The 18,790-nt window shown below is 41.2% G+C and overlaps 1 protein-coding gene and 1 pseudogene across 2 annotated transcripts in view; one reads left to right on the top strand and one right to left on the bottom strand.

Annotated features, from left to right (window-relative positions):
• Cfap299 (cilia and flagella associated protein 299) overlaps positions 1 to 18,790 on the bottom strand; it is a 477,978-nt gene that overhangs the window by 8,381 nt on the left and 450,807 nt on the right. Inside the window, exon 5 of the mRNA XM_021163887.1 lies at positions 11,781 to 11,910. Within this exon, the coding sequence (XP_021019546.1) occupies positions 11,781 to 11,910 (130 nt within the window). The remainder of the gene's footprint in view (positions 1 to 11,780; positions 11,911 to 18,790) is intronic.
• LOC110295375 lies at positions 8,207 to 8,914 on the top strand (annotated as a pseudogene). Its single transcript, XR_002378054.2, has one exon. The product of XR_002378054.2 is annotated as a ran guanine nucleotide release factor pseudogene (transcript).

The raw sequence follows: 18,790 nt of genomic DNA, 5'->3' as shown, positions 1-18,790 counted from the left end.
CAGTACAGGGGAACTCCAGGGCCAAGAAGTGGGACTGGGTGAGTAGGGGAGCAGGGTGGGAGGAGGGTATAGGAACTTTCGGGATCGCATTTGAAATGTAAATAAAGAAAGTATCTAATTAAAAAAAAAAGAAATCAGGGTTTTGACCAAAGGTTGACAAATTAGATCTATTTTAAAAGCTTCTGAATATAACAAAGGAAACTGTCAATACCAGTAATGAGATAGCACATTGACAGGTGAAATATTTTGCAAGCTATACCTTGAAGAGAAGTTTAACATCTAGAATATATAATGAGTTCAAGAACCTAAATATCAAGAAAACACAATTAAACACGAGCCATTGATCTGAACACATCGTCAAAAGAAGAAATGAAAATGGATAACAAACACTTTTAAAATGTTTGGTATCATTAGCAATCAGAAAAATGCAAATTAAGACTGCACTTAATTTCATCTCAGTCTACACTGAGATTCTATCTCACTCTAGTCAGAATGGAAGTTATCAAGAAATCAAATGATGACAAATACTGGAGAGGATATGGAGAAGTAAGGGGATTTCCTATTTTTCTGGTGTGAGGGGAAACTGGGCACCACTCCTGGGCATATGTCGAAAGGAATATGTATCCTATACAGAGATACTTGCTAATCCATATTTGTTGATTGCTCTCAGAATAGCTAAGAAACGGAAGCAGCTTAGATGTCCATCAACTACTGAATGTATAATAAAGAGTAATGTTTAAAATTACTCTTTTGTAAGCTGAGATGGGGAAGAAGAGGAGAAAGAAAGAGGAGGGAGGAAGAAGGAGGAGGAAGAGGAGAAGGAAGAGAAGGAGAATAAGGAGGAACAGGAGAAGAAGGAGGAACAGGAGGAGAATGAGGAGGAGGAGGGAGAGGAGGAGGAGGGAGAAGAGGAGGAGGGAGAGGAGGAAGAGGAGGGAGAGGAGGAGGGAGAGGAGGGGGAGGAGAAGGAAGAGGAGGAGAAGAGGAGGAGGAGGAGGGAGATATCCTGTCAGGCTGGATAATGATGCTCACAAAAGCCATGGGATATTAAGCAAAACTACCAGTGCTAGGTAAATTCCTGCTCATGAGAAACTGCCCATTCAATACAAGTTTCTGTCACTGACCACCAGATCTGATGAGATTCTGCTGCTGAAGACACCGCATATCTCTGTTTCAAGGGGTTAGCAAATCAAACTTAAACTGAGCTGGACATTTCCTTCCTATTGGCTTACTACAATAGTGCCACAAGGAATATATGAGCAACTCCAGAGAAAAGACATCAATGGCTCTACCCAGATGTGAATTCAATAATCTACAATACCAACCTGCTAGGTGAGTTGTGCCCGTTGGTGTGATGGCTGCATGTCTGTGGTGGGCCTGATTCCCCACTCTCTAGTTGGGTTTTAGATACTCTCTACAAGACTGAGTTCATAGTACTATAAATTCCGTCCTAAACTGTAAGCCAGCCCCAGTGAGGTCTTAGGCCCTAGGGGTGAACTCACTACCGTTGTTGAACTAAATTGTCATGAACTTGGGCTGCCTGCTAAATATTTACAAATTTGCCTATCAACGAATGCTACTCTTGGTCTTAATCAGAGAAGCAGCGAATGGTAGTGAATACAGAGAGGCATTTCTGTTTAAGGTACAAAGCCTAAGCAATGGTTGGATGCTTAGCACTAAACAAGTCATCTGTACCACTGGCTGTAAGTCTCAGGGATCTCTGCAGAAGATGGGGTAGAGAGAATTTATGGGCTTGCCCCTGACTCTAGTAATGATATTCTCTTGTACATGCAGACAGGAGCCTAGCATGATTGCCATCTGAGAGGCTTCAACCAGCAGCTGATGGAAACAGATGCAGAGACCCACAGCCACACATTAGGAGGAGCTCGAGGAATTCTGAGGCAGAGTGAGAAGGATTGAAGGAGCCAGAGAGGTTAAGGACACCACAAGAAAACCCACAGATTCAACTAATCTAGGCCCATAGGGGCTCACAGAGAGCATTGCAGGGGAGTGGCTTAGGCCATCTGTACATGAAGTTGTGCAGCTCGGTCTTTCTGTGGTACTCCTACTGATAGGAGCAGTCAAGGTCTGTCTCTCACTCGGTTGCCTGACTTTAGAGCCCTTTCAGCTGACTGGGCTGCCTAGTCCAGGAGAAGGAGTGCCTAGTCCAACTGCGCCTTTCTCCTTGGGGGCTGTTGGTCACCTGCCTATGAGGACAAAAGGAGCAGAAGCAGTGTGCAGGGTTTGGAGGGTCGTGAGTAGGACAGAATGATTTCCGGGGCACCTTCAGTGGGACAGCTCTATTTTATTCTAGGGCAGAGAGGGGAACGGGTAGGGCGGGGACACTAGGCGGGGCATCACCTAATAGGCGCTCACAGTGTGCTTTATTGGTATTCGACAGCATGGTCCTATCATACGAATGGGAGCCCACTACCTAATTATCATATGGGTGGCAGGAAGAGAGTGTTTGCAGAAAACTGTGCCATAGTCCAGGTAAGGTCAGGCGTCCACTCTCAGAGATGTCTTCATATAAGGTCAGGGAAAAAGTCGGAAGCCCTGCTGGGGAAAGTGGGGCCCTTCATTTTGCCTTGAGCCTGGAGAGCTGTCCGGACATGGTGGAATGTGATTTTAAATAGCAGGGTCCTCCAACAGTTATTTATTCACTGCGGAGCCCAGAAGGCTCCATTGGATAGTGCCAAACCCATGGTCACACAGATGATCCGAGTCAAACTCGACCTCAACAGAGCCAAAACTAAAGAAAACAATGACCACAACAGCAAAATGGTCATGTGTGTGGTAATGGGAGCTATAGGGAGACGAGGATTTAGTGAGGGTGGGAGGGAGATTAGAGATGGTCAGTTTCCAGAGTCTGAATGCCTGCCCTTTACACATGACTGAAAACGCCAAGAAGTGGGAGCAAGGCAGAGGGAGGGTATAGGGAACTTTCGGGATAGCATTTGAAATGTAAATAAAGAAAATATCTAAGAGAGAGAGAGAGAGAGAGAGAGAGAGAGAGAGAGAGAGAGAGAGAGAAGAAAACGCCAAAGAACAATCTCAATAAACGTTATTTTAAAAAGGGAAAGGAAACTAGATCCTTGTGGTCATAGAAGAAATGTTTATGGTGTTACCTGTGTTTACCAAGTTTTCTGCTTGGAGGTAAAATAACTCCCCACTCTTCCTCATGTATGGTAATGTATTTTGTGGAAACATGAGCAAGAAGCTCTTGCCCCCGGATCTCTGCCTCCCGATTCCCTAGGTCCTATTGGTTCTAGCATCCTTGGACTTCATGTGATAGGGCTACTTTTGTGATAAGAAGTTAACTGGAAAAATTTTGTACTTTTTATCAAGACACGACATTGAATATCATTGATGATGATGAATATCATTGATGATATTCAATGTGGATTGTACAAAGTTATCATCATTATAAGGTTGTTATTACCAAAACTGAGAGCTATAAATAATTCGGCATAATAGATTTTATTTTTTTTCTCTTTTTCACAGTTTGCCTTTCTTGTGTTATATACTTCGTATATGAGTTCATGCCTTGGACATTTAACAACTTTTGTGCTTATCTCTAGGGCTTGTTCCATAAATACTGCATATAAAATTAAAATCAGTTTTCCCGGTCAAGAGGAGGACATGGCACTTAAGTTTCAGGAGTTTCAATTCATAAAAGCCAAGATCTATTATGCAATTTTTAATGGATTCCTTAAGGCCATTGATTTTAGTAGTAGTTAGTTGAGTAAATACTTAATTTATATGTGGTGGACTCGCAGTTTAGATATTCCAGGTGATTGCCCAAGGGAGAAAATGTTTAAAAGCTACTTAGTATGTGAGTGTTTTAGGGCTATAATCAACCAAATATTCAGTAATTTAGGCAGCTAACCCAGAAACTTGGCAACACCTTAGCTTTACTTAATAACTGTGACTGTGCCATAGTTAAAAAGCAACGTTCACAGGCAGCCTCTTGAGGAAAAGCCAAAGACCAGAAAGCTGCCGATTCAGTGAGCGTCCTTTGCTCTCCTGGCCCAGGGTGAGCCAGCTCCGCCTTGGGGTTGGAGGAGACATTCTTGAAGACTGAAGGAGCTGTAGGGCCATTTAATCTTGGCCTGGTTCAGCACCTCTCCCTTTTGGTTCTTGTTTTCAGGGAGCGGAAGGAAATGCACCTGGCTCTTGTAAAAAGACAGATTGTCAAACTGAGGACTTTCCCCAGGGCATCAAGCTCCAAGATATTAAACTAGAACCATCTGCCTAAAGGGTGTAGGAGTGCCATGGGCTTCCATCTAGGGAACAGCAGTTTCAAGCCCATTAAGGACTGGGATGTTTAGGTCTGGGTGCCAAGGAAATTAGAGTCAATGATTTCAGAGGCTGAGGCAGAGCGAAGGAGGCAATTAACACCTTTCCTACTATTAGTAAGAAGCACTTGGGTGGTAGTTTCCGGAGCCAAGGGGAGAGAGGCGATATTGGTGCTGAAATTGTCATCCAAATTAAATTAAATTAAATTAAAAAAAAAAGCAAAACTGAGAACAGGTGGTTTCGTTTGACACATTTATTTAACTTAAAATCTTGTTTACCTAGCATTCTGTTGTTCACAAAAGTACAAGTAGGGTTTGACACATTTTTAGCATATATATAATATATGTTATATACTATACTAAAATACATAATAGTTTTTGTATAGTATATAATAACATATAGACAATTATCTAAAATTAATAAAGTGGTTGCCAATTTCATTCACGCTTGAGATTCTTTTTTTATTATTATTTATTTATTTTATTTTATTTTTTATTTTTTCACGCTTGAGATTCTAAGGAATTCTGAAGTCAACCTCTAAAGGTTCTCAGGCTACTTTTGAGCCTGTTCCTCATTGCCTTACCAAGTATTTAATATCTCCAATATTCATTCTACAGATGACATTGTGTGCCCGCCGCACACGCATGTAACGGCTAGCATTGGCAATACAAAAGAAAACCAGCCAAACCACGGTCCTGCTTTACAGTCTATACCCTATGATTAGTAGGTTTTGTTTCATGTGATCCTTGGGGCAGATATGCTTCATACAGAGGTTCCTGGGGCAGCAAGAAGAGCTCCAACAGGTGACATCCAGCAACCCTTTCTCTTTTTTTCTATAATGGCCCAAATAAATAAGGAAAAACTGTAGTGATTTATCATCCAGAAGCATCATGGGGATTGTCCCTGTGAGGGACAGGTTTTCCAGGATTCTTGGAACATGGATAGCATCTTTAATCGTCTTTTTGTGTAGTTTTAAGAGTTAAACTGTGAATTAAAACACTTAAAATCCAGAATGCTGACTTAAAATCTGTCATATGGGAATAAAGTGATTCCTTTATCACCCCCAGTAAGTAAGTGACGCAACAACTATTAAGACACTGATGTGGAGAGCAGCTCCTTGCTATGGATGCACAGTTGTGACCCATCTTCAAAGGCATGCCGGGCCCTGATGCAATTAATAAGACAAGATATGCGTCCGCCTAAATCAACACACAGGTTATATCTCCTTTGCCTTCCGGACTTCCGGACTTGGAAAAGTCCTTGAAGGGTGGCCATGTCACACCGTGCTTAGTGCCCAGCATTGAACAGAATCCACGCACCTCAGAATTCGTGCATATGATGCTTGCTCAGCTTGTTTTGTTGCCTGTCACTTGGTGAGCAGCCATAGCCAGCTTCTGTTCTAGCGCATGTGCATGATTCTTGGCAGAGGACTGGGCAAAGTAAGAATTTCTGAAAACTTGCTTAGGTAATTACACATTCTCTAGGTTGCACTGTTTCCCTGAAGATCAGGTTAGTTGGAAAACTGATGCCCGGTACGGAACCCCTTCTCAGACCCTCTTTGCTCTCCGTGTGTACTAGTGCCTGCCTGACTTGCTGGGATTTCCTCCCTACTCTCTATCCACCCTGCGACAGAAATTCCATCCTGTTCTTTCTGCAGAGGCCTTGGTGTATTTCTCCGTCTCCTATCAGGAGCAGAGCAGGGTCCTCATGAGTCCTCTGCGCTGGAACCTTGTCATGATCTCTCGGGGCTGAATTCACACTGCACCTGCCCAGAGGAGGCTATGAACTCTGATGTTTCCCCTTTCCGTCTTCTCTCTCCTGCTCTTCAAGTTGGATTCTTAGCCTTGTCCCAGGGCTAAGATTTCCTTGTTCATCATAAGCTAACATTTCCTCATGCCTTACTGGTCCTTCCACTAGCTACCAGCCCAAGGTCAAAGGTTCTTTGTCCCTTTTTCCTCTGAGTTATCAAGGTGCTAGCTCAGTCTTTGTACACAGGCTTTCTTCCTTTTAACCCACACCGGGTCTTCACATGCTTGTTTTCCCCATAACAAAGTATAAAACAAAACAATAAAAACAAAACACCCAGAATTACCTGAAAGGCAAAGGTGGAGGTCTTTTTCATCCTTGTCACCCTTTTGGTGTCTCCTAATTATTGAATTTTAAGTCCATTGTTAGCCTCTACCGTGAGTAGTGGTCATTTTAGATATGCACTGAAGCTATGTGAGTATTTAGAAGTCATAACTACATTCTAATTTAGCGTTCTCTCAGAGAACAACTTAAATTATATATTTCTCTGATTTCAGGGGGAAAAAAATCTGGAAGCATGAACAAAAATAAAGATTTCTCCAGACCTTCCCTCTGATGCGAATTTTTGAAGTTATTTTCGGCTCCCAGGGTTGGTGGCTACACTGTTCCTGCTGTCACTGCTACACCCACCGTCAGTGGCGGAATTCACCCAACTCTTTATTACCACATCGCCATTTTCTTCCCCAAAGAACTGCTCAGCCATTCATTTCCTCAGGGGATACTCGCTGAATACTTTGTGTAGGTGTGTTGGGTAAGAGTGTACATGTTCTTGTGTGCCTGAGTGTGTGATGTAGGCACACATGTGGAGAGGTGAGAGGGTGAGACCACACCTCTTTCTCATTTGCTCTCCTCCACCTTGTCGTTTTGAGCCAGGGTCTCTCACTGAACCAGGATCTGGGAGAAACTGGCTAGAATGGCCAGCCAGAGAGACCCAGCTTTACGAACAGACTTGCACCGCTGTGCCTGGCTACATCTGTAGGTGTCAGGGATTTGAACTCTGGTCCTCATGCTTTTATGACAAGCATCTTACTGTTTGAGCTGTCTCCTCGGTCCCTTAAGTACTTACTGGTTAAATTAAATAGTTTTTTTTGAAGTGTCGTGTGCTCACAAGCCACTTCCATTTTGAGGATGGGAAGGAGAAAGTTGGGGGGAAGCGAGCCTGAGAAAGAAAGCCTTTCCTCAGTTGTCACTATCCAACCGTATCTCCCTCACCTCCTGGGTGAACTATGCTTGTTTTTTAATGCACGCTTGGTATGGTAAGACTCGAAGCAAACTGTTTTTTCTGCTCCTATTTTTTAAAACTAGAAGAAAAGAAATGTTCTCCCCCTCCCCATTTGCTCAGATGGCACAGAGGAGGGAGCGCTTTGTGCTCAGCCCCTCTAAGATAATATACTGGAAACATTTTGGTGGGTGTGAATCACTCAGACAAGCATTCTTCACTCAAAAATAGAAACTTGTCTTATTTGTTCCAGATGTTATACAGCTGCAGGGAGGCTAAAGCCAGTGGTCCTGTTTTCAATGCAACCAATCTCTTAACTGCATTTGGAATGTCTTAACCCATGAACTCATGTTGCTTGTTCTGAGACCTGCACAGTTTTCTTTCTCTGCCCGCTTCCATTTACAAACAACTGTGTTTCGTGGGAACTACACTTTAGAATTAATGAGGCTCCATCTGTTGTGCAAAGGAAGCACATCCTGTTTACCACTGTCCCCACCTTTCATTGATTGTGACCTCTTTAATCTGAGGCATCAAGTACTTCAGAGACAGGACGAGAAGGGAAAGAACAGGAGGGATGAACCATTCTCTCATGATGCTTCTCCGCACCCGATTGATCTGTCCGAATCACAAAGTGTTTGTTTTGGAAAAGTTAAATTGAAGTAAAATGATTATGAGAAATACTAAATATAAAAATGTGATTCTCATAATTCCTAGTTATGAAAACACACACTTCATCGTATCTCTTAGTTCCTTGGTAGGTTTATAAGAATTGTTATGTTGGGAGGACGGGAGGAGGTAGTGGCTGCTCCGGGAACACCAGGGGAAATGATGTCTCAAAGGCTCATGTAGGTTTCTTTATAAAAAACCTCGCTAATGTCCAGACTCAAGTACTAGATCTATGGAGCCCACCAGAAACTGTCCACTGTTCGGAGGCACCTTCTCCGCCATCCTCCCTACAGGGGCCATTGATGTGAGTGACCTCCGACTGATGCCAGACAACCAAGAAGTTTTCTGCCATCCTGTGACCGACCAGAGTCTTATCATAGAACTTCTGGAGCTGCAGGCCCACGTGCAGGGCGAAGCAGCTGTGCGGTACCATTTTGAGGACGTTGGCCGGGTGCAGGGGTCTAGGGCTGTGCACGTGCTATCTGTGCAGCCTCTCTGTTTGGAGAACTTATCCCTGAGAGGCTGCTGTCAAGATGCCTGGTTCCTTTCTGGCAAGCAGCAGGTAGCTAAAGAAAACCAGCAGGTAGCAAAGGATGTCACACTGCATCAGGCCTTGCTGCGGCTTCCCCAGTATCAGACTGATCTTTTGCTCACCTTCAATCAACCCCCGTGTCACAGCAGGTCTCTTGGCACTGAAAATCTGTCATGTCCACCTTGGAGCCTGAGTAACTTTGAACAGCTGGTAACTAGTTTGACTCTTCATGATCCCAACCTCTTTGGTCCCCAGTAAAGATAGTTGAAACACAACGTGCTACTGAGGACTCGGGGACCCAGTTCTGAGAGGGGGAGTTTCTTTCTGCTTCTTCCCTGGATGTAAACATAAGACACTTCCTCTGCAGAAATAAACTTGCTTTATGAAGAACAAAAAAAAAAAAAAAAAAAAAAAAAAAAAAAAAAAAAAAAAAAAAAAAAAAAAAAAAAAAAAAAAAGAATTGTTATGTTGGGCTCTTGAAACATAAACCCTCAGGGCACTTTGAAATGGTGGGTACAAATTATGTAGGGGACACGCTTGCTAATTTAATGCCTAGCCTTTAAACTTAAAGTCTGTGTTCTCCTGCCTGTATTTGGGAGGAGGGTGCCAGATCTCTTCCCCAGAGAGAGGCTTCTCGAATTAGCTATGGGTCATGGGCAAGCTCTGGAATCACTATTGAAATTGGTTCTTCTTGGGCTCAGGTGAGGCCGAGTCAAGCTGGTGCATCTGAGAGGCTCTAGAGATGAATGAGACAAAGCAAACCCACGCGAGCCTCTCACATCTGTCTGTGAGTGTTCGCAGGGGAAGGTGCTATGAGTCTCTCAGGGCAGTACCCTCAAGTGAATAGCATCCTACAAGTTAGTTTCTTGACGCTGAAGCCAGTGTTTAATTCTAGAAAGTGAGTGTGGTATTAGTTATAACTTTCTGAAGATAAAAAATTAATCTGCAACTTAAACTTTTAACATAAAAAAATTATTCAGATTACTCAAAGTCCATACATTTTTTTCATGCCGCATATCCTTAAAATACACCATTAACTAAAACAGAGCCCCAATGTAGGTCACATAGGTTAAGAATTATATTGTTCCAACTTATTTGGACATCTTTTCTACAAAATCTTAGTGAAGATGTTAGTAATTTGAGGTTTTCCTTAAATATACATCCCAGTTTTTATGAGAAAACCTCTGCAAATGCTGTTTAGCCAGCTTTCTAAACTAACTCTGTCTAATCATATTTCAGCATTTTACAAAAGAGATCCTGCTACAGAGACAGCCTTTTACCAAACATATTAACTCTCAGATATTCCTGATCAGTGTGGCCCCAAAGGGTTTCCAGGTCCTCCTTTCACTAAGGACAGACTTGTGATAAAGGAAGGAGTAGCATTTCCTCTAAGGACACAGCATTGGACAGAAGTTCCTTAGCTCTTTATCCACTATCTCCTTTCTTGGTCCCAGAACCCATGTTTGTAGTTGGGTGCATGGGCGCCTAAAGAAAAACAATGTCCCCCCCCCCAGACTTTCGACATCTAGATAAGCCACATCTAGCCACACACAAACCATGGGACATGAGAGGATTCATGTGCAGAAGTTTCTGGGAAATTTTCTTCAAAGGCAGGGGGAGCATTACTTCTGTAGAGTTCCAAGTCTCATGAGGTGGTCTGCTTTGCCTGTGCCTGGACAGCGTTTGGGCTCCAGAACAGCTCATACTGGTCCTGGCTCAGGCAACCTGGGATGGCACTGTCTAGACTGACATGCAGAAGAGAAGCAGTTTCTTTCCAGCTGAAGTCTGCTTCTTTATTTGAATGTGAGCACCATCCACACTATCTCTTGTACAATTTCATTCATTCATTCTTTGGACTCTTAGTTATCGAGCAAGTTGCAAATGATAGAATCTTTATTGAGTCAAAATAAATGAGGTTTTGCCTTTATAACTCTAAAAACTTTAAGAAAGGATTTAAATCATGACCTTCTATACTTTGCCTCTACCCCATGTGTATTACACAATTTCTATGCTTTTCATTCTTGTCTTTGGATTTCAGACTGATTTTGTAGTATGAGTGAACAGCATCAACAACAAACCCAAGTCAAAAACAAAGGCAAAGAGAGAAAACCGAAAAAGCTAATCAACACCCAAACAACTCTAGCATGAAGCAACGTTACTCAAAGTTTTAAACCCCAGACATAGAGGTGATAACCAAAATGGGAAGTTTAGCTTTTGAAACTACATAAGACCTAAATAGTGGTCTGTGATGAAATTCAAAGTACCAAAAGACATGTCCTTAAAACATTTTAATGAAATACTTTCTACAGTAACACCTAACAGGTGTATTTACTTTTCAACTGCTGTTAGTCTGTGACAGTCTGTCTGTGGCCAAGGCTGGTCTAGAGTTCACTGTGTACCTCACTGGCTTTCCTTCATAGCAATCCTCTGCTTTAGTCTCCAAGCTGCTGAGATTATAGGTAAAAACCAAATCACCTTTATGGGCTTTGTAGCCATGTTTTTTCAATATATATACATATATATATTGAATACACACACACACACACATATATGATTCTTATCCATATGTACATATATATATACACATACATACATATATACAGGGCAGTGGTGGCACATGCCTTTGATCCCAGCACTCGGGAGGCAGAGGCAGGCGGATTTCTGAGTTCTAGGCCNGCCTGGTCTACAAAGTGAGTTTCAGGACAGCCAGGGCTACACAGAGAAACCCTGTTTCTAAAAACCAAAACAAACAAACAAACAAACAAAACAAAACAAAACAAAACAAAACAAAACAAAACAAAACAAAAAGCTAAGACTCCTCTTCCACTAATAACGTCCCTCCAATGGGAAGACCCGACTCTTCAAGGATCGGAGCAGACCGTCCGTCCACATGCTCTCTAGTCTAATTCTGCTCTTAGCAGAGTGAAATCTTCCTACTAGGAAGGTCTGCTTCAATCCTGCCTAAACTTCTTTTTATAATCTGCCATACTTTGGAGGAATGCTTGCCTGCCTGCCTACCTGCCCTCCCTTCCTCCCTCCTCTCTCACTCCCCACTTCCTCCTCTATTCCCTTCTCCTTCTCATCTTCTCCTTCTCTTTCTCTTTGAATGCCCATGTGTCAAAGCAGTTTTTCACCTCAAAGCTATAAAAGAAACACAGAACTTCTAAACCATGAGGACGTTAAACATTCAAGCAATTTTTTGACTAGGTAGAAATGCAACACATTTTGAAGAGAAATATCAGTATAAATCATAATTACCTTTGGGTCCACGTTGAGAATTTTTCTGTCCCTCTTATATTTAAAAAGTAAGCCTTCAGGGTTGTCAGCAATCACTTGATAATTTGGACTTGAATTGCAAACAGCAATATGGCTGTCCCAGTTGTAAAAGCTATAAAAATAAACGTTTATAAGTAATTAGGATGTATAACACGTTAAAATGACGGGCACTTCAGAAAATACTTGGGGCAGTTTGCTCTCAAGGAAGAACACATCTGAGATTTGAATTCTAGCAGAGAGATTATCCGGGGTTACTCTCCAGTCATTTGGATATGTACTTAGAATGATTTTACATGATTTCCGGGTTTGGACACTGTAAGATTTAGGACTTATTCCAGTATTATATTCCCAGGAAGTCAAGGAGAAAATTGATGCAATTTAAGATTATTTGTTTCTCTGCAGACTCTTTAGGGTATAAAGAGACTGTTTAGGGGAAGGAAGGGCAAAGTCACTCTTTCCATTCAAAACAAGTTCACATTGATTTATTTCTTCCAGGATCTCTAGTTTGATTCATTTCTCAGGGAGTGGAGGAACTTACATTTGAATGGTTATCATAGGACAGGCATGTTTTGATGTATTCTAAGAGGATATCCATATGAAGTTGCTCTCATTTCAGAGGCCAGGAGGCTAGGCAAGGTGGCTAGCCCAGTCAAGGTCTTGAAAGTCATGTGTCATATGGACAGGATTTCGGCTCAAAACTGGGTGTTCCATAGCATGCACATGCACTCTCAGCTCTTCAACTATTCTAGCATTTGATCTTCAAAAACATTTTATGTAGGATTCCTAGATTTTTCCACGGGTTGCCTTTACTTGTCAAAGCTGAATACACGAGGCCCAACAAACTGAAAGCCTCAGTTCATGTTCTTTAATGTGTCTCATTCTTATCAAGGCATTTCTAATGTTATCCTTGCTTTTAAAACTGCAGGTATCAAGATAAGTGATATCTCTCTCTCTCTCTCTCTCTCACACACACACACACACACACACACACACACACACACACACACTAGAACTTTCTATCTTGTAAGTATTTGTAGTCTGTGTTTTTAATTAAAACAAGATTTATTTTGTGTGAGTCCAGGTACAAGTGTGGGCCAGAGCTGTAATTCCGGGTAGTTGTGACCTGTCTGAGTGGGTGTTGGGAAGAGAAATAGGACCCTCTAGAAAAGCACTGCGTGTTCTTTACTCTTGAGCCATCACTCCAGCTCTTGCTGTGTGCATTTGTAATTAGTTTTCCGGATTCTCCCTCTGGCTTGTCTGGCTCATGTCTTTCTCTTCCTTCTGAAAGACATGATTCCATTGATTAGGTTCTCTCTGAATTGCTACATAGTTTAGGTGGCCTCGTTATGACCTATCACCTTTGTGTTACTGTCTGAAAATGTAGTAACTGTACTGTGGCAGTCTGAATGAAAAAGGCCCGCATAAACTCATAGGGAATGTCATGATAGGAGGTGTGGCCTTGTTGAAGTGGGTGTGGCTTTGTTGGAGTAGGTGTGGCCTTGTGGGAGGAAGTGGGACATCTGGGATGAGCTTTGAGTAGGCTTCCAATGCTCATGCCAAGCCCAGGATCACTTTCTTTTCCTGCTGCCTGAAGATCCACAAGTGACTTCTCTAGCACCATGTCTATCTGCGTGTCAGCATGCTACCGGACATGATAGTCTACTAACCCGATGACCTGTAAGCCAGCCCCAATCAGATGTTTTCCTTTGTAGGAGTTGCCCTGGTCTTAGCACAGCAATAGAAACCCCCAACTCAGACACCTCCCAATATTCAGAACCGATTGCACAGATATTGTGCGTTTATTACTGGGAGTGTAGATCTTGATGAACGTGGCTGGCTATCCTTTCTGAGGTCAAGTGAGAAAACAGAGGCTCGCCAGCACCGCTGTGCTTTAGTAAGTTCTTCAGAAAGCAGCAGAAGGATCTGGCTGGAAACTAATATATGGATGTGGGCATCCCACCTCTGCCCAACCTTCAGTTCATACTCTGGAATGGCACTAAAACTGATGATAGGCTCAGACTATACAGTACAGAATAGCAGCAGGGGAAAAGGCTGAGCTCTGGGGACTTAGTGACAGAGGCACAGCAGAGTCTTGGAAGCTCGTTTGACTCTGCATCCTCCCAAACTAAGATTTCTAATTCAGTTTCACCCGAAGAAAGAAGATAGTTTGACCTCATCTTATTGACTTTCGGTTACGAGATCACTAGATTAGAATGGGGGACATGATGTGACTTTCAACTTGACATATGTGTCTAAATAACTATTTATGAGATATAGAGATATAGATAATCCCAGCATGCCGCCTGAGTCATAGCTGTGCTCACGGTGGCATGGTTGGTATCATGCATTCCTATCTTGTTGCTCAGACTTTGGGTTAAGCCTTATGGAAACCCAGTCAGGTTTTATTAAAAATACTCTTTATATAGAAAGTGAATTTGTGTAGTGCATGGTGCTTTTGATGAAACCCTTGTTTGTCGATACTTTTCCTCCCTAAGTGGCTTCATCTTTCTGCCAATTCTCATAGCTAATGCTTAGCTTTTAATAAAGAGAAATACTTAACAGCTGCTGGGTCCTGCTGTAAGCCTACTGAGTTATCGCAAATTTTCACCAACCCCAGGAAGCAGGGACACAATCTGTTACTTGTAGAACTAACAAGACAAAACCCCGCCGGGTTTTAAAAGTCCAACTGTTGCTCACACGCCCCACTTCCCCTCCTGAGAAGGCGTCACGCTGTGTGAAGCTCTTCCACAGAGGATAGGCAATTACTAACATACAGATGTTTAACTTCTTCATGGGCAACACCCCAGACTATAATCCAACTCTTTATTGCTGCGCAACCACGTGATAGAGACTTAGCCAATGGGGCATGCGCAGAAGTCTCATTTGGCACTTTTCATCGGTACCCGTGTAAACGTCCATGGTTTTCTCTCCTTCCAACTAGCTGAAATGGAGATGACAAGAAACCCGGGCCACAGATGTGTAGAGTTTTATGAAACACTAGGACTAAAGAATTGAGCTGCCTGGGAAGATATTAGCGCAAATGGTTTTAGCATGGCCTCTATGAATGAAAAATAAAAAAGAGAAGAAATCCTAGTTAGTTTGTGGGCACCAACATCAATGTGGGTACTTGTTTAGCACGATTTGTGGGCTCATCCCTCCTTCACGCAATGGTCTGTCATGTTTCTTTTCCCTTAAGACATTTAAAAATTATGAGTATTGACAAGCTTTTCACGTTCTCCTCATACCAATAAAAACATATTTAGTCCAAAGGCATAGAATATGTGATGTTTGACAAATCAAACTTGATGCCATTGTGATCTTACAAAAATAAAAATTCATCTAGATTTCCTTCCTAGTTTTATATTGATAATTTGAGACCTATTATCAGTACATCTAATCTTTTCTGCCTACAACAATTCCTGGTGAAAACCCAGCATGAATTAGTTGGTTGAATGACTTTGCTGGGAGGAAATTAAAATCTCAGGTTATTCTTTGAAGCATTATAGATTATCATTTTTCTATGCATTATTATTACAAACTGGTTACAGCCCTTGCTATGTCTTCAATATGGTATATATTATTTAAGGGTGGATACTCTTATATGAATATTTATTTTGCATATAGTATTCTCAGATAAGTTTATTAGTTCTATTTTCTCTCACTTGATTCGCTGGGTCCCTGATGATGACTATACTACCAAAGATATGACACACTTATTTTAACAGTGAGTCGCCTCAAGATTGCAAATGTTTGTAAGTCAACAAGGAATCTAAAAAAAATGATTACGTAAGGTAAAAGGTACAAATTTATAGCTAAAATAATAAAGAATTAAATATCATTGAATAATTTTCAAGTTTTGCTAATTTTTATGTTTAATGTGTCTTTGCAACAAATTTAATATTTTTATTGGCAAATAGGTACCGTAAAATTTGTTTTATTTTAAATTAAACAAATCATATTATTTATTTTAAATTACAAATTAATTATGCATTTTCTCCCCTCTCTCTCCACCCTCTTATCCCTCCAAAGTCTACTCTTCTCTCCCTCTAAAACTCATGGCCTCTTTTTCCTCTTAGTATTATTGTTACATGTGTTGCATATTTATAAATGCATGTATCAAGAGAACCTGATGAGGAACTGTTGTGTTGCTTCTATGTCTTTAGGGATGACTACTTGGGAGTATACAACCAATCAGGGGATCTCTTCTCATAGAGAAGACAAATGAGACAGTTTTCTGTTTGAAAAAAGATTTTTATGCCATTAATATCATTCTTATCCTTAGATCTGAAACATTATTTTTTCCAGATGAATGATTTAAGTTCATTTATTTTTCTTATAAAAATCTGAAATAGGAAAAAAATTGCAATAATTTTAGGTATATAATATCTTTGTACTTGGGAGAAAAAAAAACCAGTATATGTTTAGATGTTGAAGATAAAGGAGATTAAAAAATTGAAAACAACCCCCAGATATTTTTAGGTTCATAAGGTTTTAAGTTAAACATTAGATAACTAGGCACCAACATCAGGGCTCAAACTAACTCTAGCTTCAGGGTCTCCCATGGACATCAGACATACACAGGGTGCCCGACATACATGAAGCAAAACACCAACACAACAAACAAATGTAAATTAAAGCAAATTAAAATACTCTACAACAACAATTATTAGTATAAAGTAGATCCCTGTAAGGTCCTGTGCTAATGTGTTTCTGTGGAAATAAACAAGAGTTGTCTTGTGGATACAGTGATTTTACATGTAAATTCTAGGCCATTGTGTTCTTTCTGATCATAGGCACAAGCCCTCAGTTGTCATCCACGACCTTAGTACTCATCTCTCCTCATCCTGGGGCCAAGTTAAAATAATTTAATTAAGTATTGAATAGGTTAGATTCTTATCTGCTCTGCAATTAAATGCAATATTGAAGTAGATGAAATTTACAGTTAAATTTCCAGACTTCTGGAATTTTGCAGCTTATATGCTCTGGGCTCTACTGGCAATTAAGGACGAGGATTATCTAAGAAGAAAGGAAGAAAGGAAAATGAAGGCGAAAGAGTCCTTTCCCAGCACTAGGTAGTAGCAGACATGTGAGGACACCAGGTAGGATTTGTAAAAGAGGCAAGAGAACAAGTATTCTTCATGCTCAAAGTCGGGGGCTACAAGCGTTTGCAGTGAAAGCAAGGGCGTACAGTTAGTATTACAAATCTCGTGCCAGGATGTTAAGGAGGTGAAAGGCCATTTTATGCTAAGAGACCATTCGAAAAGACATGCACACATGAAACATGGCAACATTGTTATGAACAACGAGCTTTAGTACTTGGGCCATGTTAAGACAAAAGAAAAGTTAGAGAAGATGATGCTCAGGACAAAGACCACTGCGGTCCTTATATGGTAAGTGAGGAATGACAGGCCTATTCCTAGGCGATAGCATTGGGAAAGGATTGGAGTGATGAAGCAACTCGCTCAAGGTGTAGATTTGGAAAGAAGGATTTAGAGGAAGTAGATAATTATATTGAGAGCTGGCCAAGACTGGTTCAGGCAATCCTGAATTATACACAAAGCTGGAATCAAAGGGCTGGACTTGAGAGGATTCTCACCATGCACATGGACGGACACACTGGCTATGTGAGTGTTGAGGATGGGAGTCTACATTTACTTTGATATTTCCATCTGAGTCTCTGGGAGGGGGAGTGCATGTGCTTGGATATAGAACACCGAAGACGGAGCTGATTGTAGAATGAGCTGTTTCAGTTAACTTCTGAACAGACTGAACTTTGAAATCCCTGGAAAACACCCAAGCAAATGAAAGCAGAGAGCTTGGCTTTTGTTGTTTCCTCATCTTGTTTCTGCCACTTCCTCCAAGCTAACACCTGGCACACTATAGATTCCAAATGCACATTAATGGCACACACACAGTGTATGAGTTTCGGAAGCTGTAGGAAGTGCCTGTGATGAAATAATACATATGAAGAATCTGTGGTATTAATACAAATGTCTAAGTTCAAAAGTGGGCGTGGCCTGGCTGAAATATGTAGCCAAGGATGAAATTTGAGAACATAAACTTTATACAGAATAAAGAGGAAGCAGGGTAGCAAATTGTAGCAATCTGATGCAAAAATAACCCGAAATCAAGAAGAACCATTATAGATTTCTTACAGCAGAAAGAAAAGAGAGGTGGGGAGGCAGGGAAAATGTGAGGGAGGGAGAGAGGAAGGGAGGGAGGGAGAGAGGAAGATATATCAAACAAGGGCAATAGAGAGGGTAGAGGTCGCTGTTTGGTAGAGTACTTGCCTGTCTACTGAGTCTCCAGCACCACAAAACCAAACAAAAACCAAACAAACACATCAACCTATACAATATTGAGAAATGGCTTACATGAAGTATGACCAGTCAGTAATATGGACAGTTTGAGGGAGATAAGAGGGAGATCATCATGTAATGGGAGAGAAGCCAGATAAAAGAGATTTAGAGGGAAGATGAGGAAAGATTAGCGAAGAAGACTCATTTCTTAAAAGTGTGTGTGAAAGAAGTACAGAGTGGTAACACTTCACAATGGTCTGAAATTAATGAACAGGTTTATTTTTCTTAAGATGAAATTATATTGACCATGATTTCATAATGGAAAAAGATTCTAAAGAAACTAGGGATCCAAACTGACAATAACCATAAAAAGTCCTAGTCATGGAAAATTTTATAGAAATATATAATCTCATATATAAAATTGCTATGCCATTTCTTTTTTTTAAAGGTTTTGTTCTTTTATTTGATATAATTACATCATCTCTCTTTTTCCTTTTCCCCTCTTAGAGAAAGCCACAACCAAACAAAATTCAGAGTTGTGACACCCAGTCGGAATGGATGTATCTCTAAAACACTCCCAAAACTACAGGTCAAGGAACATTTCAGAAGATGAGGCAAAAAGACAGTAAGAGCCAGAGGCCAGGGGAGTTTGCTGTCGAGATTACCTGCTGCCTTGTCCAGCTTCGATTTGTT

Source organism: Mus caroli, chromosome 5, assembly GCF_900094665.2.
Source record: "Mus caroli chromosome 5, CAROLI_EIJ_v1.1, whole genome shotgun sequence".
In the NCBI taxonomy this organism is placed as follows: domain Eukaryota; kingdom Metazoa; phylum Chordata; class Mammalia; order Rodentia; family Muridae; genus Mus; species Mus caroli.
Note: the sequence above shows the minus strand (reverse complement) of the source record. Positions and strands in the feature narration are given on the sequence as shown.